Source organism: Bos taurus, chromosome 7 (genome assembly GCF_002263795.3).
Source record: "Bos taurus isolate L1 Dominette 01449 registration number 42190680 breed Hereford chromosome 7, ARS-UCD2.0, whole genome shotgun sequence".
Classification (NCBI taxonomy): Eukaryota; Metazoa; Chordata; class Mammalia; order Artiodactyla; family Bovidae; genus Bos; species Bos taurus.
The window spans coordinates 50,087,500-50,114,735 of NC_037334.1; the positions used below are offsets into that span (position 1 = coordinate 50,087,500).

At 37.7% G+C, this 27,236-nt stretch overlaps 1 protein-coding gene across 5 annotated transcripts in view; it reads left to right on the forward strand.

Moving 5' to 3' along the window:
• Window positions 1-27,236, forward strand: part of CTNNA1 (catenin alpha 1) — a 346,126-nt gene that overhangs the window by 177,872 nt on the left and 141,018 nt on the right. For all 5 annotated transcript variants that reach the window (XM_024994302.2, XM_059888218.1, XM_024994299.2 and 2 more), the window contains 2 exon segments: window positions 13,976-14,082; window positions 15,146-15,341. In XM_024994302.2, the coding sequence (XP_024850070.1) occupies window positions 13,978-14,082; window positions 15,146-15,341 (301 nt within the window). In that variant the 5' untranslated portion in view covers window positions 13,976-13,977.

Genomic DNA, 27,236 nt, shown 5'->3' on the forward strand with positions numbered 1-27,236 from the left:
TCTTAGTGTTAAATAACTGATGTTATTCCTTAATTGCTAATTTAAAGAGTAGTTCTTTTCTGGATTACTTCATTTTGGCTCTTCTACTTCATTATATTGAGCTGTGGATTACTTTCTTTCTCTTGCTCTGAGATTTCATTGTTAAATACTGTCATAAACAAGTGGAACATCAATTATATTTTGAAAATGTTCTGTTGCTATGGTTTATTTTGTTAGTATTAGACATTATAAATTGAGGAGTAAGTTGGAAGCCTGGTTAATTACCAGATTACATAATCTTGTACTGGTTTTTTAGCCAGGATAAAGTGCAGGCTGTTCTTGAAACTGAAAGTGTGGTCCTAACTCAGAAAACGCATTCACAGTGGCCCATTTCAAGTTACATGAAGGATAGGAGCCTTTGCTAATGGTCCATTTGCCCTGTGCAGCACCGATACATACTTTGTTTCCCAGCAAAGATGCATTGTTAACTAGTCCCTCATGATATGTTGAATATTTCATTATGTTAAATATTTCAATATTAATCTAGACTGTTAATCATGGTTTATGAAAAATGATAGTGCACTGAGTAAGGCAGAGCTGTGAGGGTAAGTTACTATTATTGATGAGTCAGTGTTCATGGGGATTTTCTGTTCCTGGGGATCTCTAAATTGGCAAAGTTTTCTTAAAATCATCTGTTACCATTTTCTTGCTTCCTTGGACCTGGGGTCATCATGTTCTCAGAAAAGCTCTGGACTGACTTTGAAGTGTATCTTTAGAAACCTGTCATTTTGCACAGAAGTGGGAAAGTGAAATGTGAGCTTGATCCCTTGGGAGGAAAGGAAAAAATTCAAGGAAATGGAGTATGGCAACCCTTGAGAGAAATTTAAACTTATTTGGAGTCACTAAGACCAGTGGAAAAGGTGGTATTTTTGAGGTATCTTTATTGAGTTAAAGTCTAAGGCTATATTTGCTGTATCTCAGCTTCAAGGAAGGGTTCAGTTAAATACAGTGGATTTATTAAGCCTGACTTTAAAAGCAGGTGCTAGGGAAGATGTTAAGAATGTGCAAGTGGTACTTCCTTGCAGGGGACACAGGTTTCATCCTTCTTAGGGGAAATGATCCTACAGGCTGTGTGGTGTGCCCAAAAGAAAAAAAAAGTGTGTAAGTCACCATTGCTAAACTCAAGAAGTTTACAAACTAATGACATTTACTTTGGTAATATCTGTACCTGTTTTGCTAAAGTATTACAGGAGAGAGAGAGTTCTTAATTCTTTCTACATGTGTCAGTGTTACTAGGTGAAATCTTAAAACAGTTAAGCCAATTCAGTTAATCATTTATAGAATTGTTAGATGAAAGTTACCGTGCTCACAAAAGGCATGGTCCCTGTGCTCAAAGGAGCTGTCAGCTTTATGGGAGACGGACACACTGCTATCATGCTATGCAGCAAGTGCTGTAATAGAGATGCTTGTAAAATGATAGGGGAACCAGAAAAGAGGGAACAGCTCTTAGAAGCGGAGGACATCTGTGTGAGCCTTGAAGGAAGATGGAAGAATTTGAAGGTCTGCCCTGAGCAGAGGATCTGGGTTACACAAAGATCTGGAGACATGCACTCCCTGGAGAAGAGTTTGGAGTGCAGGCAGGTGATGAGGTTGACAGACCAATGTGAGTAAGGTTGGTTTGTTGGAGTTTCAGCTTTATACTGTCTTTGGCTGGGGAAGCAATCTTGTGTTTTTTTCAGAGGAAGTTGATTCCATGGTGATGATAACTGTCTGGGGCTATCTGGAGAATGATTGGAAATGAGAACATTCCTGAAAACAGGGAGGGTAAGTAAAGTAAGGTGCAAGGAGGGGAAGGAAGAGGAAGAAACGGGCCTAGTTAGGTAGAGCTTTGGTCAGTGGAGATGAGGAGAACCAGAGGGAGAGTAGATGAGGAGGAAAATGCTTGGCTCTGGCCTTGTGGGTTTTGAGGAATTGAACTCTCCAGTGTGGGTGTGAAGGCCTTTAGACTGGGGAAGTGCTGCTGGCCAGGATGGTACTGGCTTTTGGTTTTTAATATGGTTATTGTAGCGGGGGGTGGTTTGCCTTTTATCTTTGTGTTTCTTTGGTGGGGGGTGCTTTTCAGGATTTCTCAAGTAATATAAATAGTAAGAATAAAATTGTATTTTTAAGTTAAGATAATCTCTGATGCCTTCTTAATTGCTTTGCTTATCTTTCAGCCTTATCTTCTGACATTTCACTAATATTTTTCCTTCACACCTGTGGTTCTTGGAAGATGCCAAAGGCCTTTGGTCCCTTTGCACAACCTGAAACAACTGCCCTCCCTCCTAGGACAGCGGATCCTCAGTGATGATTCTCCCCATTGGGGATTCCCTCCCGGGTGCTCCTCTTGCACCAGTGGATTGCTTATGACTTTATACTTTCTGTTGTATTATAAACTGTTTTTCTTTCTAGACTGTGAGCATTTCCCTCAACTTTCTTTTTTTGAAATTCTTCAAATGTACAGAAAAGTCAAAAGTAATACAATGAGTACTTGATTCTTCAGTTCATCTAGTTTCATCAATTGCTAACATTTTTCAGATTTCCTCCATTACTGTATATAAGTTTTTTATCTGAGGCATTTGAAAATAAACTGCAGATACCAAGTATTTCACCCTTATGTTTTTTAGCATGTAACTCCTCTAAGAGTAAGGACATTGCCTTACTTAACTAGCTATAATATATAAGAAATTTTACTTTGATATAGTAACATGATCACTTTTAAAGAGTAGTCCAGAGCCAGTGTCTGCCGGCCCTGGGAACTTGTGAGAAATGCGGACTCTTAAATATCACCCTAGACCTACGGATGCAGAATTTGCCTTTAACAAGATTCCTAGAAGTCCTGATCTCCTGTACAATCCATATTCATGTTAAATCCCACCAGTTGTCCCAGTGATGTCCTTCATAGTGTGTTTTTTTTAATGCAAGAATCAATAAAAGATCCTGTACTGAATTTAGTTGTTGTATTCCTTTGGTTTTGTCAGTCTTTTTATTTTTTCTATGACTGACACTTTTGGAGAGTTTAGGCCAATTGTAGAGAATGTCTACAGTTTGGATTTGTCTCATTGTTTCCACTTGTGGCAAGAACAGTACATATGTGATGATGTACCTTTCTCAGCATTGAAATGATTGTCAGGTTGTTCCACCTGTGGTGAGGCTAATAAGTTTAAACACTTGTGATTAAGTGGCATCTGCCAGATAGCTCCATTGTAAAGGCACATTTTTCCTTTTATACTTACTAATTGATTGCTGTGATTGCTATGATGATCTGGTAGTGGTTTCTGATTAGTCTTTGTGTCCCTGACACCTAGCAGGATCCTCAGAATGTATAATTGGTCAGTCATTGACAAATGAATGGTAACCAAATCATCAAAGGTATATGCTACAAGTTTTAGAGACATTTCTTTTTTTTTTCCTCAGTTCTTTCTCACTCAGTACTTCCTCTAGTCAAGTTTGGGCATCTTGTCTCCTGGCTCTCTAAGAAAAGTACAGTCTTCTTATTCCTGTGTAGCTTCTCAGCTGGGTGAGAAGTTTCTCTGCCTTTTAGTCCCATTGTTGTGAAACAAAACCCTCTTTTCCCTTTTGTCTCTGTTTTCTTGAGCTTCCAGTCCAGATGCTGGCTTCATCTTTGTTTTTCAGACCATCCAGTCTCTTATGGAAAAAGGGACTTCCTGTGCATCCATAATCAGTTATCTGTTGTGAGGGCTTGGTGCAGTTTTCTCTTAAACACTTGCATTGTTAATGGTCTCAACCATGTGGAATGGAAGCTGAGTAAATGGACATAGCTATCCGGCCCACAGTGCAGTTATTCCAGCAGCTCTGGAGCTTGTTTCTGTTGTTCTCTTCATTTGATCTCTTACTTCTTCTCTATGCTCCAGGCACACTGATCACTTCTTTCTCTAAGTCCTGGGAGATTCTGTCTTATCTCTGTTACCTCTGTGTTCAATGCTCCTCCCCCAAATAATTCACTTGATTGGCTCTTTATTGACTTTCAGCTCAAGTGTTATCCAGATAGAAAGGTCCTGGAAGGATCCTACCTCATTTCATTACCATTACCCTGCTTAATTTTCTTTCTAGCACAGATATTGTTTTGTTTACTTACTTATGCTGTTACTACAGTGTAGTTTCATGAAGACTTTTTTTTTTTTTTTTTGTCTTGAATAGTGTCTGTGCAGAGAAGGCAGTAAAATATTTGATTAAGTGACTAGTGGACCAACCATTGTTTTTTTAGGTTTACCTTTTGTCCTTTGCTTAGTGCTTTTGGTAATCATTGTGTTTCCTGTGTTACCCTATTACCTTCAATACTCTAGAGAAGATAAGAAAATGAGAGTGATGGTATGTTTTATTATGATTAAAAATAATTATAACCTTTAGCAGTAATAAAATCATCATAATATTACAACATTGAAATAAAACAAAGACCTAGCTAGCCATGTCCTTTTTCTTCTAGGTCTGTATATCTGAGTGACAATTTGTATTGTGTGCCATATAAATGGTATAAAATGTATTTGTATGTGAGTGGATCACATAAGATGATGGTTTATGTAATCCAGTACTCTGCTGTAGATGCAAACTTTTTACTCATTATGTTTTGGCTCCCAGGTTTGACCAAGGCTAAGTATTTTTTTTTGGAATGGGCGGGTGATGATCCTGTACTTGTAATTAGAAAGAGACTGCATTTTTTTTGGAGTGGGGAGAAGGGAACAAGTTTTCTTTTTGTTTACATGAACCTGTGGTTTTATACATCTTATTTTCTTACCCTCCTTGTCCCTCTTCCCCCTATTCCCAACTAGTTTACATTTTAGGAGAAAGTGATGGGCTTGGGGACCTGTGGGTGCACCCATGTTTGCTCAGTCATGTCCAACTCTTTGCGACTCCATGGGCTATAGCCTGCCAGGCTCCTCAGTCCATGGGATTCTCCAGGCGAGAATACTGGAGTGGGTTACCATTTCCTACTCCAGGGGATCTTTCTGATCCAAGATCATCATAGGACCACTGGGGAAGAAACCCAGGCTTGGGGATGGATTTAGTCAAATAAACAGGTGTCAGTCAGTCTTAATCATAAGGTTTTGTTTTGTTTTGTTTTTTTCTTCTCCTTTTTTTTTGTTTTTACAGTACCCTGGAGATTTGAAGGTTAAGATCCCAACAGCTTTGTTAATTCTGTTTAATACAGATGTAGCCTAGCATCCCTAGGACTGCACTGATTAATCCACCATCCTGTATCTTGTGCACTGTGACAGTTAAGCATTGCTGTGGGTACTTTTAATTTCTAAATTTCTTGATTTGCATTTAAATGAACCATCCAACCATTGCATTAACTTAACCTTGCTGTTTATATGAAAAAAAAAAGTTGGCATTGAGTAGCTAAGTAGGGATAGCCTAAAGCTTTGGAGCAGACACATTTTAAGAATGATGTGGCCATTCCATTGTAAATGAACATTTAATGTCTTTGGAGAAGGTATGTAGCTCTTTGCATGAATGAGGCCATTTGCCAACAATCAGCCTCCTTGGTTCTGGAGGAGCTGTGCTTTTACTTTCTGCTTCTCCATCTCTCTTTGTCTCGTGAAGATTGCTAGTCAACTGCCCACTGTCTCTTCCCCTTTCTGAATTTATAGTGAACTTTTGCTTTATAGCTAGGATTGCTATTTATAAGATATTGAAGACTGAATAACTACAGTTTAACGTTTTATTTAGTTTCACCAAGCATGATCCCCTCCTGGAAAAACCTCAGGTTGCTGTAATTCATTAAGGTTGGCTAGCTCTAGTAGGTTTTGTAATAGATGTTGTGAAGGAGTACTCTGTAAGTTAATTGGAAAACTAGAAATTGCCTAGAGTTTAAAAGTTATTTGTTTAGCTACTTTAAATGATGTCATTAATTGTAGAGAAGCAGAAGATATAACTAGGATTGAGGTAGGAGCTTTGTCGTGATAGGCTTGTAAATATTTTAAAATCATATTGCATAAATATAATTCAGCTAATCCTGTGTCTGCTCTGCATAAAGCATCTTTGCTTAAAGCACCTTGCCAGCAACTTAAGGCTTGTAAAGAAGCATAAGCATAGTTGTCATCTTTAAACTTACAGTACAGCTAGGATTACCACAGTCTAAACCTGGGAAAATTAAATTATATTTAATGAAACAATTCAGAGGCTATTGAGAGATCATTTCAGTGAAGGGAATACTAGAATTTCAGAACTGAAAAGACTTGGAGCTTAGAATTCAACCCCTTCCATTTTGTAGATGAGAAAACTGAGGATTCAGAAAGCTGAGGTAACTTGCCTGATGTCAGAGAAAAAATAAATGATGAAGCTGGTTCCAGGAGCCATGTTCTTTCCAGAGAATGTGTTTTCATTAGATTTTAAATGTTCTACCTCTACTTTTTGAAATCCTTTTAGGGTTGTAGTCACAAAAGCATAACTTGATTTTGTAATATGGTTTAATAACCTTTGGTGTCACTCATGGCAGGACCTTTGATTAAAGATGCATCACAAAGCAGTCTGCTTCCTTCATGGTTGTTAAGACTTGAAAACACACTGAATGGGTTCTCAGTTTTCAAGTGTCAGTATATTTCAAGTTTCTCAATGGAAGTGAGTGAGTGAGTGAGTCCTTTGCCTTAACATCTTTAGTGGGAGCCTGAATCTAGTGTATCTTATGGGGGAGGCTGAAGACCTCCTCAGAGACATTACTTAAGAGGATGTGGAGTTCTGGAATGTATAATCAGAAAGGACTTCATGGGGAAATCTTTAGTGACTGCAAAGTGGTGACCGAAAGGGCAAACATAGTACTCAGACATGATTATCCCATATGGTGGTAACATTTTTTGGAACAAGTTTCTAACATTAAATTTGGAAGATTTAACATAAAAATCTGCATGTTCGGATCTCTTAAAAAATTGAATGATCTGCCAACCTTAGATGTGTGTAATAAAGACTGCTGCGGCTCATGGGAAGCTGGGCACAGGCTTTTCCCATTTACCAGTTCCCAGACCCAGAGAGATCAGGGTTGTTTGAATTTTGTTATTGTGTTTACACTCTGCCTTTTTTTTCCAGTTAACAGGAAAGTGAAATTATTTTATACCCCAGAGTATCAAAATTAGGGAAACAAAAGACGAAAAGACATTTTTTGAGAATGTTTTGATCCTTTTTTCCAACATGTGTACAATAATCAGGGGACTCTTGTTCTTTCTCTAAGGCAATTCTAGTTTTTCTCCAAGTGTCTGAAGCCTTTTTTACCCCATGACTGGACTGGTCCAGTTTGCCCAGGCTCACTTTGGGCAGCTTGTTCCCTCTTTGAGGTATCTGTGAATAGCTTTCCTTTTCCTTGGCAGCTTTTCTGTGGCCTGAACCCTGTCTTTTAGCTAAGGATTCTCATCCTGGTCTTCAGTTTTGCTCACTGGGCTTGAGCTGTGAATTCTCAAGCAATAAGAATGCATGTGTACGGTGTTTGGATTTTGATTTGCGGGTTCTCAAAAGTGATCAAGTCCTCAGGCTCGGTGCTTTTCCCCAGGCAGGGATTGACCTAATGTTTTTCTCTGGGCTCCTTTCATGAAGGCTTTTTATTTCAAGAAAAAATGAGCATATTTCTTTGGGAAAGTGAATTGTTGTGTGTCGTACTTGTTTAATAATTAAAATCCAAATGTGAAAATGTGACTACACGTCTACTTGCAAGTAGCTTCACTTAAGTTATCTTTGGGCTCATTCCCTCTACAACCTTTGAAATATTTTCTGTTTTGTGTTGATACAGTGGTTGGAATGCTAGGATACAGAAATGTGGGTTACATGGGGAAAATCATTCCTTCTGAAATGTCTTATCTTTGACATTTCATGACATTTGCTTGAGCTACAGTTGTCAGCTCTGTAGCGATATAGACTAGTCCCATCTCCTAAGGTTTACTGACTTGGATTGATCAGTTTAGTGGACAAATAACCTTTAAAAACCAGAATATAGGCTTTACACAGTATAAGTGTAGAGAGAGCAAATTTGCCCACTTGAGGTGAGACAAATTCTGTGGAAACTGGCATTCTTTGTTACCAGATTAAGCAAATCTACATTCCTTTTGGCATCCTATTTTCAGTGACTTTAGAATTTGTTTAATTTTATTCATTTATTTGGCTGTGCTGGGTATTCATTGCTGCATGGGCTTTTCTCTAGTTGTGCTGAGCGGTGTTGGGGGGTGGGGGGCAGCACTACTCTCCAGTTGTCTTGCATGGGCTTTTTATTGTGGCAGCTTGTCTTACTGCAGAGCACAGGCTCTATAGAGTTTTGGGGCTTCAGTAATTGTGGCATGTGGGCTCAGTAGTTGTGGCTCATGGGTTCTAGAGTGCTGGCTCAGTAGTGATGGTGCCAAGGGGCTTAGTTGCTCTGTGGCATGTGGGATCTTCCTGAACCAGGGATTGATCCCATGTCTCCTGCATTGGCAAGTGGATTCTTTATCACCCAGCCAACAGGGAAGCCTAGGTTCTAGAATTTTTGATGCTTACATAAGTCTTTGTGAAATGTTAGATGATGCTTGCAGTAATATTTTCAGCAATATCTAAAGCAGTCTTATCTATTTGTGCCTCAAGCATTCATTTAGGGAAGAGGATACAGACCGATGTTTTTATATTAAAGTTGTTAGGAGTGGACTAGTCACAGACACGTGCAGTTCTACTTTGTCCTGGTCATTATTCAAATATGAGATGTAGATGTCTGTTGTTATTCTGTAGAGGGTCTAGAACTGTGCTGTCTGATGAGATAGTCATTAGTGGCTATTTAACATTAAAATGAAATAAAAATTTTAAAAAAATCAGTTCTCAACTACATTAGCCATTTCAGGACGTCTCTCTCCTTCCTTGCCAGCCCCCCCCCCCGCCCCCCGCCCCTGCTTCCCCTCCCTCTCTCCTGCTACCGCTCCCTCTCTCCATCCCTTCCTTCTCCCTATCCCACATTCTTCCATTCAGTTTCCCTCTGTTCATTATCTCTCTTCTGCCTCGCATTTTTTCATTCTTCTTTGAGTATATGTATATATTTAAGAAATTATTTTTTTTTCTAAACCATATGAGAGTAAGTTGTAGATATCATTCCCATTATGTGTAATAAGGACATAGCTACAATACGATGATGGGAATTTTCAAAATTTAACATTGATATATTACTATTTATTATCTATTTCAGAATCCCTGATCAAATTATATCAGTTGTCTCAATTGTTTCTTATTCCTACTGCAATTTTCAGTCCAGAATGACTGCATTTAGTTTTCATGTCTTTTTTTAGCCTCTTTTAATTTGGAAGTATTTCTCAGCCTCTTTGTTTTTCCTACCTTGACATTTTTGAAGACTGTAGCTAGTTATTTTATAGAATATCCATTACTTTGAGTTTGTCTGATGTTTCCTTTTGACAGGATTGGGGGTTATGTCACTTCGAAATACCACAGAAGGCAATGGTGTATCCTTCTTATTGCATTGTATTAGGAAGTACATGATGTCCATTTTCCCCATTATTACGGATATTTTTGTCACTTGGCTAACGTGGTGTTTGCCAGGTTTCTGCTCTGCAGAGTTAAATACTTTATTTCCCCCTTGGTAATCTGTTGGTAATCTCTTGGGAGTTACTATGAGACTATGTAAATACTCAGTTTCCTTTTTATTTAAATTTATTTTTAATTGGAAGGTAATTGCTTTACGATGTTGTATTGGTTTCTGCTGTACAACAACAATGTGAATCAGTCATAAATATACATATATCCCTTTGCTCTTGAACTACCCCCCCTCCTCCCCAATCCCACTCCTCTAGGTTGGCACAGAGCACTGGGTTAATACTCAGTAAACTTTTCACCTGTTTGCTTTAGCATTCTTTGCTAATTCTTGAATGTATTGTGAGGTTTCTTAAATGGTGATTTTTCTATATGTGTTACTCCTTCTCTATATGTTAACTGATTTCCTATTATGGAAGAATTTTTCCTTCTTTGTTGGTGTTATCATGGATTCATTTAATTCAGTGGATCATAGTCTGTTTAATTTTCACACAAGCCCTCTAAAGATAGTGATAATCTTTTTTTTTAAGTAAATGATAGCCTTGTTTTATAAATGAGGAAACAAGTTCAAAGTGGTTGAGTGATGATCAAGCATGCCTTCTGATTATATTGTCCTCCTTGCACCTTGTAAAATAAAGATTCTACTTCTTTTATTACAAAAGCAACTTTCTAAATAGCTGTAATTTTATAAAATCAGAGAATACAATTATGAAAAAAGAAAGTTAACACCACTCCTAATCCCCCAATCTTAAGATGTAACATCGTTGTTAATATTTTGGCTTATATATCCCACTGCAGTTATACTTCATATTGTTTTTGAAATCTGCTTTCTGTCTTCAGTAGTATGTATTTTGAACATTTTCTCATAAACCTCTACAACATTTTCTTTATTTTTAAGATGAGAAATTTCAGGTGTACCCAGCCGCTTCACATGATCTCCATCTAGATTTAATAGTTATGAATATTTTTAAGTAATTTGTGGTCTCTCTGTGTATGTTTACTTTTGCTGAATTTGAAAGTTGCAGTCATCCTGACATTTGATTTCTAAAGATTTCAGTACGCATCTCCTAAAAATAGTCCTTTTTCTATATAGTTGCAGTTCATTATCATACCTAAGAAAAAAAGAAAGAAAGTGAAAGTTAAAGTTGCTCAGTGTGTCCGACTCTTTGCCACCCTGTGGACTGTAGCCCACCAGGCTTCTCTGTCCACGGGATTCTCCAGGCAAGAATACTGGAGTGGGTTGCCATTTCCTTCTCCAGGGGATCTTCCCAACCCAGGGATCGAACCCAGGTCTCCTGCATTGCAGGCAGACGCTTTAACCCCTGAGCCACCAGGGAAGCCAGCTATGAAACTGAGCATTAATTCCATAATATAATTTAATTTGTTGTTGTTCAGTCGCCAAGTCGTGTCCAACTCTTTGCGACCCCAGGCATGCATTTCATACTGTCCTTGGGGTTCTCCAGGCAAGAATACTGGAGCTGGTTGCCATTTCCTCCTCCAGTGAATATAATATTTATTATAAAAATTTACCAGTTTTCCTACAAATGTCTTCTTAATAGCTTTTTGTTTCAAACCAGGATCCAAATGAGATATGTGTGTTGCATTAGATTCTTTTGTCTCCTGAGTCTTTTAGTCTAAATTATGTCCCACACCCCGATATTGACTTTTTGAAGAGTTAAGGCCACATTGTCTTGTAAGAATGCCTTATATTCCAATTGTCTGTTCCCTGGTGGTATTTAACATGCATCTGTATCCCTTATATACTTCTGTGAAATTCAGTTCAGGTTAGGGTTTTTTAACCTGCACTGAATATGGATTGGAAAAGTTTTGTCTTTGTTATTATTAATAGGAATTTATTATTAACAATAGAAAACAAACTCCAACTTCAGTTGAAGCTATAACTTCGTCCCAACAGGAGGAATCTCAGAGCTTTTCATACATGAAGTAATTGTAATCTATGTTGAAAAAGTGTGTGTTCATTATTACTTTGAAGTAGTTATCAGAATTCTTGACATCTTATTTAGTATGTTAATAAAGAGCATATATATTGCTTTTGATAGCTTAATCTCAATATATATGTTTCCTTTGTAATCTTTTGAATTGTATTTCATGCATTTAAAAAAAAATTCTGAGGAAGAGTCTGTAGCTGCACCGTGCAGTACTGAAGCCACTATCCACATGTGGCTACTGAGCTCTGGAAAGGTGACTTGTCTGAATGTAAATATGCCTTAAGTGTAAAACACATCCTAGATTTCCAACACTTAGTACTTTTAAACTATCTTATGTAATCAGTAATTTTAAAAAATCAGTTACATAATGAAATGATAATATTCTGGATATACTGTGTTAAATAAATATTATGAAATTAATTCATTAGTTTCTTTCTACTTTTTAATGTGGCTGCTAGAAAAATTTAAATTGCATAGGTGGCTTGTATTATATTTCTACCAGACAACATTAGTCTATAAGACTCACTAGACTGCTTAAGGGATCCATGCATTGAAAAAGGCTTAGAATCCCTATGCAGAGGCTTCATTAGACTCAGGTTAAATATTTAATTTTCATTTTTCTCTTGGACAATTAACTTTGCTCAGTTTATATAATACTGGGGCTCTTGAAAAACATCTGGAACTTTTTTTTTTTTTCATTAAGAATACTTTTTAGGGAATATAGGGCACTTCATATAGGGCACTTCACATGCCAAGGCATGGCATGTGAGGCATGTAATATCAGAGTTGCATTGTTAGCAATGCTAAATTTTGTTACTTAAGGAGATGGCCATTAGATCTCAGTGTTGTAAAGATATGTCTTGCCCCCTTTGTAATTATAGAAGTGAAACCTGTCAGGTGATACTTTGGCACCTTACAAATAGTCTGTTCCCCAGTAGTCCATCACCTAATGGTGTTAATATCCATTGATAGTCCTAGTTTGAATCAGTTATTACATTGGGGTTTACAAAATGGTCATTTTTTAATTCTGTTGTACATTTATGGTACAGAAATTTTCTTCTCACCCCTTTCTTTCCTTTTGAGGATCCTTAGAGCTTCCCCTGTGGCTCAGAGGTAAAAAATCCACCTGTAGTGCAAGAGAACATGGGTTGGGTCAGGAAGATCCCCTGGGGGAAGGCATGGCGGCCCACTCCAGTATTCTTACCTGGAGAATCCCATGGACAGAGGAGCTTGGTGGCCTATGGTCCATAGGGTTGCAAAGAGTTGGACATAATTGAAGCGACTGACCATGCATGGTGATAGGATAGCTAATAGGCAGTTATAGTCATCTTTTTGATATTCAACTTTTGAATTTAGCCAGTGGAGCCCTTGGTTCTTATATCTTTTTAATATGCTCTTGTTAGTCATTGTGTCTTTCCTTGCTTTCTGCACGATAGGATATATCAGACCTGGAATATACCTTTTTTAAAAAAAATTTTTTTAAAGGAATTAGTACTTAATAGAAATAAAGACCTGGGCAGTGAGAATACTATTATTTCTTCCTAAATTTTGTTACTGTAGTTTTTTAAGAGCAGCACAGTATCCCATTTTGTGATTGGTTCTGTGGTTTATTTATTTAGTGGTATATTTTTTGAAATACAGGTAGTTTCCAGATTTTAATGACCATATATAGTGCTTTTGTGAACATCATTGTACCCAGGTTTGTCCATGGACCTTCATTTTTCCTTTAGAGTGAAAATCAAGAGGTAAAAATTCATAAGAACGCACCCTTTTAAGATTTGTATTTCTATGAACAGGTTGTTTAGTGTTTACCTCATCTACATACCTCACCTGTTTTTCTGTTTAATCTTTGAGGCACTGCTTTTAGAAGCAAACACCAACTGCTTGGTATTGTGGCTGAAGTCTTTTCCCTTAGTCTTAAAGCCTCTGTCTAATGGAAGTTTACCTTGACAGTGATACAGTGATACTTGACTAGGTGTGACCTGAAATTTCTTCAGGCTGTGAGTGATAATAGCTGTAGGTGCAGAAGACAGTAGATTGAAGTGTTAGGTTTTAATACAGTAAGATAAGATATTCTCTAAGAGTCCATCAGAAAATGAAGTGAGGTTTACTTTTTAGATAATAGTGTATTATAACCATTGCGGAATAAGACAAATCAGCATCTTCTGTATTAGCCTTCTTTTCCTCGAGCTTTTCATCCTGATTCTAGGTTAGTATGAAAAAACTGGAGGTAGAAGTGCCTTGGTGCCAGAGAAGCCCAAGGGGAAAAGCTCATGATTTGGGAATGCCTTCTTGTAGTACCCATAATGTTTGTAAACTCAAAATCTTATGTGTAAGAGGTTGTAAGAGTTACTGGGCCCTCATGTGCAGGCTGGTAAGAATTTCTTTCATCTTGTGGTGATTGTAACTTTCCTGGTGTAAAAAAGTCCTTGAGTAGGAGAAAATTTTTTATGTTTCATATGTGTGTTTGATATTTGCCTGACTGGCTGTTTCTCTTTCAGAAATGACTGCTGTCCACACAGGCAACATAAACTTCAAATGGGACCCCAAAAGTCTAGAGATCAGGACTCTGGCAGTTGAAAGACTGTTAGAGCCTCTTGTTACCCAGGTAAGAATCTGCAAACAAATACATAGTTGTTATATGGTTCCATAATAGTAGGCCTGGGTAATAAACACAGGGCAAAGTTGTTTAGTTCAAAGCCTTAATTTGAGTGGTTGAGTTTAGGCTGATAGTAATGAGACAGTTTGGCTTCACTAATAATTAAATATTTATGTGTGGATTCATTTAGCCTTTTAGAAATACATTTGATGCCATTTTCTTCAGTCTTGATTGGCAGTAATAGGGGCTAGTGGTATGCAGTGCACACCACTTAATACTTAAAAGTATTTCTAAGAAAGATAGGATATGGAACCTTGACTATTAAGTCTGTTCACCCTGCTTAATACAACTTTTGTTGTCCAGGATCAGTTAGAAGGTCATTTAATTTGAGAGCGTAGGTTTGGTATGTTCTGTTACAAATACAAATATCACAGTGTGATGCCATTTCATTAAAGTGTTAGCAACTTGCTGTGCACATGTAGCATTTTGGCACGTGTATGTGTCTGTGTGTGAGTGTGAGGGAGACAGACATTGTACTCGAGCACAAAAATGAGAGGTAGTGGCATGGTTGCAGTCACCATCTGCAGTGATTTTGGAGCTCAAGAAAATAAATATTTTAAATATAAATATAAAATAAATATTTTAAAATTGTAAGTAAATTATTTTCTTGGGCTCCAGAATTCATTGTTAACCCCTTTCTAAACTTCTTGATGACATAATAGAGACATGTAATTTGTTTATTGTTTTTAATCTGTAAAATGAAGCTTAAAAACCTAATGATCATGTTTGAGAAATTAAAATATTAATTATAAATCTTAACTTACATATTGAGATAGCTAAATTATTTTGGAAACTAAATATGGCGTATCATTGCTGAATATTTTAAAATATGGAGAGAATTTTATCTTATTTGTTAATACTTACTAGACTCATAAATGTGATGTTTCATTTTACTATGAGTAATTTATTCTTGCTATCTGTAAAGATGTTACTCTTAGTGTGTTTTTTTTTTTTTTTTTTTCCTTTTAATTTTAGTTGGCTACAGTTTAATTTTCAAAATTGAAACTTTTAGGTTACAACCTTGGTAAACACCAATAGCAAGGGGCCCTCTAATAAGAAGAGAGGTCGTTCTAAGAAGGCCCATGTTTTGGCTGCATCTGTTGAACAAGCAACTGAAAATTTCTTGGAGAAGGGGGATAAAATTGCAAAGGAGAGTCAGTTTCTCAAGGAGGAGCTTGTGGCTGCTGTAGAAGATGTTCGAAAACAAGGTAGGTCAATACCACTTTTTGTATGGGGAGAGCCAGGCTTTTCTAGAAAAATAATCCTTGAAGGTGACTTTGTGGTCAATATTTTCATTCTTATATATTGCCAGTTGCTCAGGTAACTACAAATATTCACTTATTGGAAATGTATTAAGTTGTACTGGCTTAAGCTTTAATCAGGAGTGATTAACGAACATCTTTTTTGGAGAATCTGAATCCAGTTCTCTCCAATGTTCTAAGTAATAGTTGTAGGAAAGTTGTAACACAATTTGATGGGAAATATATGGGGCAGGCTATGGTTTTTCCTGTGGTCATGTATGGATGTGAGAGTTGGACTGTGAAGAAGGCTGAGCGCCAAAGAATTGATGCTTTTGAACTGTGGTGTTGGAGAAGACTCCTGAGAGTCCCTTGGACTGCAAGGAGATCCAACCAGTCCATTCTGAAGGAGATCAGCCCTGGGATTTCTTTGGAAGGAATGACGCTGAAGCTGAAACTCCAGTACTTTGGCCACCTCATGCGAAGAGTTGACTCATTGGAAAAGACCCTGATGCTGGGAGGGATTGGGGCAGGATGAGAAGGGGATGCCAGAGGATGAGATGGCTGGATGGCATCACTGACTCGATGGACGTGAGTCTGGGTGAACTCCGGGAGTTGGTGATGGACAGGGAGGCCTGGCGTGCTGCGATTCATGGGGTCGCAAAGAGTCAGACACGACTGAGCAACTGAACTGAACTGATATGGGGCAGAAGTTTATCTTTTATCCTGCGTAATATGTGTTAATTTGTGCTAAAGATACAGGGGTGATAAAATAGAAAAGTGTTTAGCAATTCTGAAAATAATCTAGACAGTGTCTCTTTCTGTCAGACTGATAGGTTAAATCAGCCATGCATATTTGCACTGGCTTGAGTTTAAAATAATTTAAATGAGAGTTTAAAGGAAACATGTTTTTTTTTTTTTTAGGAAACATGTTTTGGGAAACTCAGAAGTAATAAGAAGTGAAATGGTAACCCACAGTTTACCAGTGGTTACTGTTAGAAAGACTGCCATCACTATGATGCAATAATCATGATAAGAAGACTTTATTTACTTAAAAAATTTATTTTATATTGGAGTGTAGTTGATTAACAATGTTAGTTTCATGTGTACAGCAAAGTGATTCAGTTATACATGTATCTTTTTTTAATTCTTTTTCCATTTAGGTTATTACAGAATATTGAACGGAGCTCCTTGTGCTTTATAGTAGGTCCTTTTTGCTTATCTAGATAAGAGGACTTTAAATCTGAAAGAATAACTTCTTGACCTGTAATTTTTTGTTAAACTTCTGGTCTAGCAGGAGGACTTCAACAAAAACATAGGTTTGGTTTTGTTTTTTTTAGGGCTGTTGGCTATCAGCTAAGGTGAACTGACTCCCATGCTCTGTGCCTGTGCTCTACTGGTCTTTGGGAGAGCCTCAGTGGCCTTCTGGCTGACAGCAGCATACATAGTCCATTGGACTCTTAAGTCAGATTCATCCCTGTGACAGTACCCAAAAAGGGCAAGGCATTAAATGGAGATGCTGTCTCCTATTGTTCTGAGTTTGTGAATACATATTTCTAATACTGAAAATGGTGAGATTACTTAAGTTGCATAATCCTAGCTGAGTGGATGTGTTAGTTTTCTCTGGCTGCCATAGTAAATGACTATTAATTTGGTAACTTAAAACGACAGAAATTTATTTTTTTGGCATTCTGGAGGCTAGATATCTGAAATCAAGGTGTCAGCAGGATTCATTCTTGGGGCCTTAGTTGAAGACTGTTCCATGTTCTTTCCTAGCTTCTGCTTTTTGCTGGCAGTCCTTGGTGTTCCTTGACAGGTAGACAGGTCCCTCCAATATCTGGCTTTTTTTGTCACATGGTACTCTCCATGTATCTGTGTTGCCAAGTTCCCTCTTAAGAGGATGTTAGTCATTGAATTGGGGTCCACTCTAGTCCAGGATGACCTCATCTTAATTTGGTTATATCTACAAGGACCCTGTATCTAAATAAAGCCACATTCACAGATTCTGGGAGGATCTAAATTTTGGAGGGATACTGTTCAACCTGGCAGAGTGAATTTTGATTGAATTTAAAGTGATTTAATTGTCTGATTCAGGACCATTTTTGAGCTTTTTGTTGAGGAAATCAGGATGACTGTTATTTCTCTGCCCTCTGTGAGAAAGTTTTGCTTCCTTGGTCTTCTTGCTTCCCCTAATGAAACTCACAGTATTAACAGGTGAATTTGGTCAAGTGCTTATGGGTCTACAGAGACATTTATTTTCAAAATACGTTGAATTGTAACAAATAACTTTTTCCCTCTACTAATATGTTCCTTGTTCCAGAAGTTACTCTGATACACATCTGTAGCAATTGTGATATAATACACCCTCCCACCTCCCAAGCACAGCCCCACCCCTCCCAATTGTGAATGCACATCTAAATTTCAGTTTCTGTTATTATTGTTTGTATCTGAGAAAATTTTTTATGTGGCACTGAATCATAAATGCTATCTGTTCCGGTACAACTTTGCAATTATTTTTGATCTGTTCATGATCTAGTCTCCATAATTTTCCTTCTCCTTGCAGGAAAACAAAACAGAACTAAAACTAAAGCAAATGTATAACTGCCTCCCATCACTGTTACTGTGTCAGATGTGAAAAACTGGAGTGCTTTGCCTTTCTTCTGTTGGCTTACTTTTTTCTTTGGTGAATGTTAACAAATAGTGATACTGTCTCTCTCCTATGACAAATAGAACAAAATACATGGTATGATAATGGTTAAGCACAGATTCTTGAGTCAACCAAACCTTGTAGGTTATGTTGTTGAAGCTGTTTACTCATCATTTGAAACCCTGAAGTGATGTTAATATATGAAGATTCTTTTAACACCTTTTCCTTTAAAAATGAGGCCTAACTTTGACTTTCTTGAATATGTGTTGTACTTAGAGACTCTTACTTAGTTCTGTAAAGAAATAGAATGTGGTGTGGAAGTTACACTATCTACTTTCAAAGCAAAGTCGTAAGGAGAATGTTGTGTTTTCCTATCTCTTTCTCATGGATTATTGACTCCAGGGGAAGCTGGCTAGGTTATGAGGACACTCAGGAGGTCTTGTGGAGAGGAGCTGATGTCTCTTGTACCAGTTTACCAAGCATGTAACCAGGCCACCTTAGAAGATCATCCAACTACAGTTAAGTTTCAGATGATGGCAGCCCCAACCAACCCTGAATTCCTGACCCACAGAAAACTTGGGGAGATAATAAATGTTTAAGATACTTACTTGGGGGTAATTTATTGGGCAGGAATATATAATTAATACAAAAACCTTTCCCAGGCCTGCTTTCAGCAATCCTGAGCACTTATGGAAAACTCGGACCTAACTGCTCTGAATTTTACTGGTATATAAAATGTAATTACAATTTATCAAGAACTCCATGGTGGATTGACTAATGAAGTAGAGTTCTTTGCATTTCAAGTCTGTTGCTTATCCACTGGAACATCCTTTAATTGCTGAAGGATGTATAAAAAGATGTTTTTGTTCTGAATCAGTGTGGGCTACTGTCATCTAGTACAAGTTGGCCAAGTAGTAAGGATTTTAGACCGTATTGGCGATAAGGTTTTTCTTAACACTATTGAGTTCAGCAGTTGTGTTGGGAAAGCAGCTATTCAGTGTAAAAACAAACGGGCATGGCTATATTCCAGTAAAACTTATTTATGAAAATGGTGGATTGGCTAGATTTGACCCACAGGCCATAGTTAGCTGACCTCTAATCTAGGGTTAAAGATGTGAGCTTACTGTCTTCAAATAAATAGTTGATTTATGTTCTTATTTATAATGCTTTTGAGCCAAAAATTGAACCTTCTATATCTTTTGAGCTTGTATAAGCCCTGTCTGTGCTCTTCTGTGCAATCGTTAATAATCAGAGACTTGAATGTATGCAGTTTTTCAGCATAACTTAATTTTCTTTTTGTATTTGCCCCTGATTACATGAATAATAAACACAAACATTTGTGAGGACACTAAAACCTTATCATAACACTGTCAGTGGGTAAAACATACACATACATAAATGCAGGGTTGCTTTACCTCAAGACCAGGTGAGTCTCCTGTGGTGGATGGGAACCAGTTATTAATTGCATGGCCTGCAAACCCCTGTGAAACAGGGGTTTTGTTGTACTGCTTGTCAGCCCAAATTAGTTGTTAACTACCTGATATGGGCTGAAGCTTACATGTGTCTCTTAGAGATAATGTTTTTTGGGGACCCTGCCCATCCTCACATTTCCCACTCTGATTAGGTCATTCTTACCTTTATACTTTTTCTTCCTAGCTCTTGGCACAGTGATAGTTAAACAGCTAGTTACCTTCCCCTCTTAGGCTCTAGCAGCATAGGTTCTATGATGGTCTGGCAATTGTTTTCTGTGGCAGCTATCATGGTGCCTGTCTATGATAGGCACTTAAATGTTTGAGGAAGGTAATTGACTATGTTCTCCAAGAAGTATGTGAGAAAAGGTGTTTTCTTAAAAATTAAGATATTTTCGCCCCAGTGCCAAATGTAAGTACTGGGATACTGGTGGAGAATCTTACCTTTAAAAAAAAAAAAAAAGAGATAATTCACTTAACACAAAATTCACCATTTTAAAATGTATATAATTCAGTGGTTTTTAGTATATTCACCAAGTTGTACAGGTTTGCCATTATTTAATTCCAGAACATTTTCACCACTCCCAAAATAAATCTCATACCCATTAGCAGCCTTTCCTTATACATACATGCTTTAACAATACCTGTGTGTTGCAAAGAGTATCTAAAAGTATTTCATGGATACTTGAATAGGGCTCTGATGAGAAAAAGAGGGCTCTTAACTGGTTAGGGGACATCCAAGAGGCAGAGATGGGAAAGCCTAATTGACACTTGTTTGAAAAGGGGGGAGACTTTTAAAAAGGAAGACCAGTGATGATAATAATAAATAGGAAGTTAAGTGATGAGGAATGGTTTCTACTAGAACAGTGTTGTTTAATCCATTAGCTACAATTTACAGTCGATCTCAAAGGCCAAGAACAGAGACTTGCCGCTGCATCAGTAACTTCTTCCTTACAGCTCATGGGCATTTTTGGGTGAATGAGGGAGAAGGTCCCAAGAGTCTCAGGTGCACCTTTGTGTATTCTCATATTCTCACACCGCTTCTAAAGATACTCTTCTCAGCAAAGGGGTAGATGATTGGTGAGCTGCAGGTTCACAACAGTGGATTTCCTGGGGAGAAGCTTGTGTTAGGCCAGAGTGGGGAAAGGGCTGGGTGACTACGTGCGGTCTCTTGTGAAGAGAGACTATTTTGGGGAATTCCCTGGAGGGTCATTGGTTAGGACTCTGTGCTTCCACTGTAGGGGGCCTGGGTTTGATTCCTGGTCAAGAAACTAGGATTGAGCATGTAGTGCAGAGTGGCCAAAATAATATTAAAAAAGGAGAGAGAGACTGTCTTCTAGCAGACAGGAGGCTGTTTTTACTGTTTTTTTGTCTTGGAGCTTATAATCAGGACATATGGACATAAAAAATTAATAGCATGAGTAGCATGCAAAGAATGGAATGGAATAAGAATGTACGCATGGGATTAGAAAAGCTTCCTGAAGGTGTACTGGATCTTGAAAGGTAAAAGAAGGGAGGGAGAAAAAGTCATTCAGGTAAGAAAAGCAGCAGACAAAGCAAGATGTGCACAGGGAACCGTGAAGGCTCTGACTGGAGAGGAGTGCTGGGAGGAGAGGTTGGATACAAAAGAGCTTGGAGCTAGGTTTTAGAGGGTGGCTTGGAATGCCAAGTGAAGAAGGGAGAACTATCAGGGAAATGATACCAAGTTAGAGAGTTCTGTGGCTGGAATAGGTCTCCCAGGTTCAGGTTCCCATATACTTAAATATATCTAGTGACACAGGACTTGCACCTCTGGAAGCAGCTTTTTCCAACATGGCTTTGTGTTTATTTTTAACGCCTTTTTCTTCTTAAATTAAACTGAAATATGTCTCCTTAACTTTGTTCCTGTTTTAAGAAGTTCTACCATCTGGATAACATGGACTATGAAAAGAAGTGGTGTTTAGGGAAGATTAGTTTCTCAGGTGTATACAGGAAGCCTTAAAGGGGTTGGGGGAGAGCCTGGAGGCTGGACTAACAGTCAGGAAACCATTGGGGTCGGGGGAGGTGAGATGTGCTGTTAAGGAAGGGACTGCTGCGACAGATCTTGGAAAGGGAGAACTGGCCAGTTGTCATACAGTCATGCGGTTGCCAAGAGTTGGACACGACTTAGCAACTAAACGCACGCACACATGCATGCAGGTTTACTGCCAGCTTGGCCTGTATAGATGGCTGTTCTTTATAGATAAAGCTGAGGGACTTGGTATGTGAAAAATTAAAATATCTTCCTCAGACATTAATCACTTAGGGTATATATTGAGGCAGTGTGTGCTAGTAAAAACTCCAGGTGAATTACCTAACATTAACATACTCTCATCAACTTAGAGCCACTCAGATTTTGCTGTGCAGTCTTCTGTCAAATGAAAAATTCTGTTACATTGTTTGCTTCAGTGTTTATTTACACTAATAAAAAGTTAAGTAACCGATTTTTTTTTTTTAACTTTTAATTTTGATTAACAGGGAGTTGCAAATATAGTATAGAGTAGTCCAGTATACCATTTACCCAGTTTCCCTCAATGGTTACATTTTATGGAACTATAGTACTATATCAGCAGCAGGAAATTGACATTGGCAGAGCAATTCTCTGGTTTTAACTTGTGAAGATTTGTACAACCACCTCTGCAAACAAGATATACAACTATTCCATCACCACAAAGCTCTCCCTCTTGATACCTGTTATAGTTATACCCATGTTGCTTACATTCCCCATCATCCCTCACCCTTGGCATCTAATCTGTCTCCATCTCTAATTCTGTCATTTCAAGAATATTGTATAAATGGAATCATACAATGTATGATCTTTTGAGATTGGCTTTCCCCACTCCCCCCCCCCAACACACACACACACACACACACACACACACACACAACTCAACATGCTGCCCTTGAGAGCCCTCCAATGTAGCTTTTTAATTACAGGCAGGTATACTGTGAGTACTCCGTGATGTGGATGTAGCCTGTCTTTTCACCCTCTTAACAGATCTAAGTTTTAAATAGCATACTAAGTTTTTAATTTTGGTGAAGTCCAATTTATTGATCCCCCTCTCCCAATGTATGGATCATGCTTTTGGTGTCATGTCTAAGAATTCTTTAACAAGCTTTATTTAGCTCATGAAGATTTTCTCCTATTTTCTTTTAGAAATTCTATGTTTTACTTTTAACTCTTGGGCTCATTTTGGATTATTTTTGTATAGCATATGAGGTTTAGGTTGAGTTCTTTTTTCCTTTGTGAACATCTAGTTGTTCCAGTATCATTTGTTGAAAAGAATATTTCAATGAGCTGCTTTTGCACCCTGTTAGAAATCAGTCAGCTGGGGGAAAAAAATCAGTCAGGCTGTACTTGTGTGGGATTATTTCTGGGTTCTCTATTTTCTATTATCTATGTGTCTATCCCTCAGCCAGTGCTCACAATCTTTATTGCTGTAGTTATGAGTCTCAAAATTGGGTTGAGTGATTTCTCCCTCTTTATTCTTTTTCTAAATTGTTTTAGCTATTCTAGTGTTTTGTTTTGTGTTTTTGCTTTTCCACATAAATCTTAGATAATCTTGTCTATAGAAAATCTGGGATTTTGATAGGGATTACATTAAACTTTGGGGAGAGTCAACATTTTTACTCTGAGTCTTTTATGAACAAAATACATTTTCATCTATTTAGATCTTTTTAAAATTTCTTTCATTGGTGTTTAGCAGCAGGTATATACAATACATATATCCTCTATATTTTGTTAGATTTACATTTTGGGGGGGTTATTATAGTCTTTATTTAGTTTTCTGTTTCTTTTTAATTCCTTGGCTACATATATGCATTTTATTTCTAGCTTATACCATTTTACTGTTTTCTTTTAAAAATTTTAAACTAATTACAGGCATTATTTTTATGATTTACTATAACCTTGGTATTTATAATCTTTAAAACTATATACTTTCTATTGTATCATTTCCCTATTATTGGACTTAGTTATTTTTATGTTTTTGATATAAAAATGCTGTTGTAAGTGAACCCTATATGTATAATGTTTTCCCTTTAAAAAAAATTTGTATCTTTAAGATATATTTCCTGGAGTAGGAATATAGGGGCACAGATCTTTTAAAAAAACATTAAGAGTATATAAAGAAAGAAAGACTATAAAGAAAGCTGAGTGCCGAAGAATTGATGCTTTTGAACTGTGGTGTTGGAGACTCTTGAGAGTCCCTTGGACTGCAAGGAGATCCAACCAGTCCATCCTAAAGGAAATCAGTCCTGAATATTTATTGGAAGGACTGATGCTGAAGCTCCAGTACTTTGGCCACCTGATGCAAAGAGCTGACTCATTTGAAGAGACCTTGACGCTGGGAAAGATTGAAGAGGGGAGGATAAGGGGACGACAGAGGATGAGATGGTTGGATGGCATCACTGACATGATGGACATGAGTTTGAGTAGGTTCCGGGAGTTGGTGATGGACAGGGAAGCCTGGCGTGCTGCAGTCCATGGAGTCGGACTGCGAAGAGTCGGACGCGACTGAGCAACTGAACTGAACTGAAGAGTATATATTTACGTTATATATAGCAAAGTATACAGATTGGTGTACAGTTTGGAGGAGTTTCCAATATATGTGTACTCATCTAACCATTCAGAAAGTTTTCTCAGGGACTTAGATTTTAGGACTTCAAAATGTTCTAAATTGTTCTCTAGTAGGGCTTCCAGGTGGCACTAGTGGTAAAGAACGCACCTACCAATGCAGGAGACGTAACAGACATGGGTTCGATCCCTGGGTCGGGAAGATCCCCTGGAGGAGGCCATGGCAACCCACTCCAGTATTCTTGAATCCCATAGACAGAGGAGCCTGGTGGGCTACAGTTCATAGGGTCACAAAGAGTCAGACTCAACTGAAGCGACTTAGCACAGCCCAGCATATATGGGGTTATATCTGTCTATATTGCTTAATATTCATATAACCTCATCCATTACAAGATACAGCAACTCAACTCAAACTTGTTTAAACAAAAAGGGACTTTTGGGGTCTTTGTTGTTGTTGAGTTGCTAAATTGTGTCTGACTCTGCAACACCATGAACTGTAGCCCTCCAGGCTCCTCTGTCCATGCAGTTTCCCAGGCAAGAATACTGGGATGGGTTGCCATTTCCTTCTCCAGGGGATCTTCTGACCCAGGGATTGAACCTGTGTCTCCTGCTTGGCAGGTGGATTCTTTACCACTGAGCCACCTGGGAAATTCTTACGAGTTTTAGTTTGGCAATTCCAGCAGTAGATCCAGAGTTCAAGCATAGCCAGATACGACTGACTGCAAGGATGCATGACTTTCTTCCATCAAATTTGTCTCCTTGTGTTTACCTCTATTTCCATATATACATATTGGATAAGATGCCCACCTCTAGTTGGAAGTGGTCATACTAGTTTTTTCATCCCAGCAGATAAAACTTTTCTTAGTGTTTATATCTTAGTCATGGAGAGGACTGGTTAGCTTTGCTTTGGTCATGTTCAGCACTGAAACACTTCCTACTGCCAAAGGAGATTATTTAGCATGTTCACCCCAGGACACAAGGAATGTGGGAGCTCCCCGTTCTCCAAAGGAACACAGAATATAATAATAATATGATGTTTAATGAAAACAAATTATCCTTCTTGAAAAGTAATGGGATAATCCATTAATATTTTTTGCTGTCTTTAGAGGTGTAAAATGCTACTTTCTTTTTTAAAATTTGCATTATTTGCAGTAATTGATGTTGACCATTTCTTTGTGTTTATGAATATATGTGAAACATGATGGTGCTTGTGAGAGTCTCTAGGGCAGTGATAAGTATTTATAAATGATAGTGCTCCTTTGCAGATTTGTTGAATCCCTGTTATTTTTCTTATTGATTTGAATTCTGCCAGGTTTTCAAAAATTGAGATTTGGCTTATTGGCCCGGAGATGCTAATCTTCTAGGTTTCTCATCGCTAGTCTATTGGTATGCAGAGGTAGCATTAACTTGGAGTTGAGAATCAAAACGTGATTGTGTCTGTCTGTAGTGATTTTAATGGTGGGACCTGATTTATGGTAGTCCTTGAAAAGGTGGTTGAGTTCTGTTGAATAGACCAAAGACCGCAGCTAAATCCATGGCTCTTACTGCCTCACAGACTATTTATTTTGATTTTTGTTCCATGACTGCTTGCTACTAAGGTCACCTCTCATGTATGTGTTATTATTCACATGGTGAACAACATGAAAATATCTAGATAATTCACTGTAATAATCCTCTCCAGTATTATCTCTCTAATATTGGAAAAACATTTAATAGTAACACCTACATACCCCTTCTCTCTAAATGGATAGAAGGTGAAAATAAGTAAATTTTTTTACTAAATGTCTTTGTTCAGTAAACAGAAAGCAGACATTTTAATGTTTGGCTTATAGTTTTCCACCTTTTGTGTCTGTTTATGTTAGGCAGTATTTGTGTTAAGATTTTTTTGGAGACTTTTCCAGTTCTGGTTTTGGGATCATAATTCCTTTTCAGGTAAACTTTGATTATAATGCAAGCCCATTATCCTTGAGTAGAAGAAGGACTTTAGCTTATGAGAACAGTCAGTGTTGTTCAGTACTTAGTTGCATTTGTTATAGGAACTGTCTTTTCTGTAGAACGTGTTTTGTCACTTAGAGCAAGAAAGCAGTGTTTATTGGTCTTCTAAAACAATAGTTAAAGCTGTTGAGTTTACCACTTTCTTGTGATTTAGCAGTTATAGTTCATTGGTGACTTGGACTTGTTGCACAAATGTCTTCTTAGCTTTTTTAAATCTTGAAAGTACAGAATTACTTGATAAAATTGTCTTTTAAGGACATTGTCATAAAGAAGGGATAGGCAGTGAGGGTTTTAAATTGGTACTAAGAGATATTCTTTTATTTATCATAGTAATTATGTAGTGAAATTGAGGACAGAGAGGTCTTCTTCCTTGTTATGTGTGTGAATGATTTGTATAAAGGGAGAAAATGGTATATACATATGGAGAAATGCGTGTGCACCCACAGGTATATGTGTGTGAGTGTACGTGTGTGTGTGTGTGTATTTATTTTATTGTAAATCTTGGCAAGGCAGTTTTAGGGAAAATAATGATGTATTTTATCCCCGACAAAAGAATATTGAGCACAAGCTGTCAGGCTCTTGAGGCATAATTTTTTCCCTGGCAACTGACTAGTCAGATTGAAGGAGGTGAAAATTGGTCTCCTGTCCAGTGCAGATGTTGACAGCTTTAGACTGATGTACCCACATCTAACATAGGCAGCCTGCAAGATAGATGTTAAAAAAGGCAGATGTGATCAGGACAAAGCAGCTGTCAGTGACTGTTTCGAGTAGGATTTGAGAGGTAGACAGGAGACAGAGTGAAGTCTGGGCTTGCTAAGTTCATGATGCGAAGACTTGAAACATAGCTTCAAGGAGCTTTGTGTGGGTGTGTGAGAGAGACTGCATTTTAATTTGTCTGGTGCTGTTAGTGTGGTTTTATTCAGGTTGGATCATGAGCTGGATCTTATACATGGGCTCTTTAATTTTTCACAGGAGAAAAATGACAAGTATTACTACCCTGGAATATTGAGTACGGGCTTCAAAAAGTGTTAATGATGCTATGGAAGAGCAATAGCAGAGAAACATTTAACATTTTGAAAAAGATTAAATTTAAGTTAATTAGGTTTCCAGATTAGTGTAATCACTTTCTTCATTAAACTTAACAAGAAATCTGCTGATTT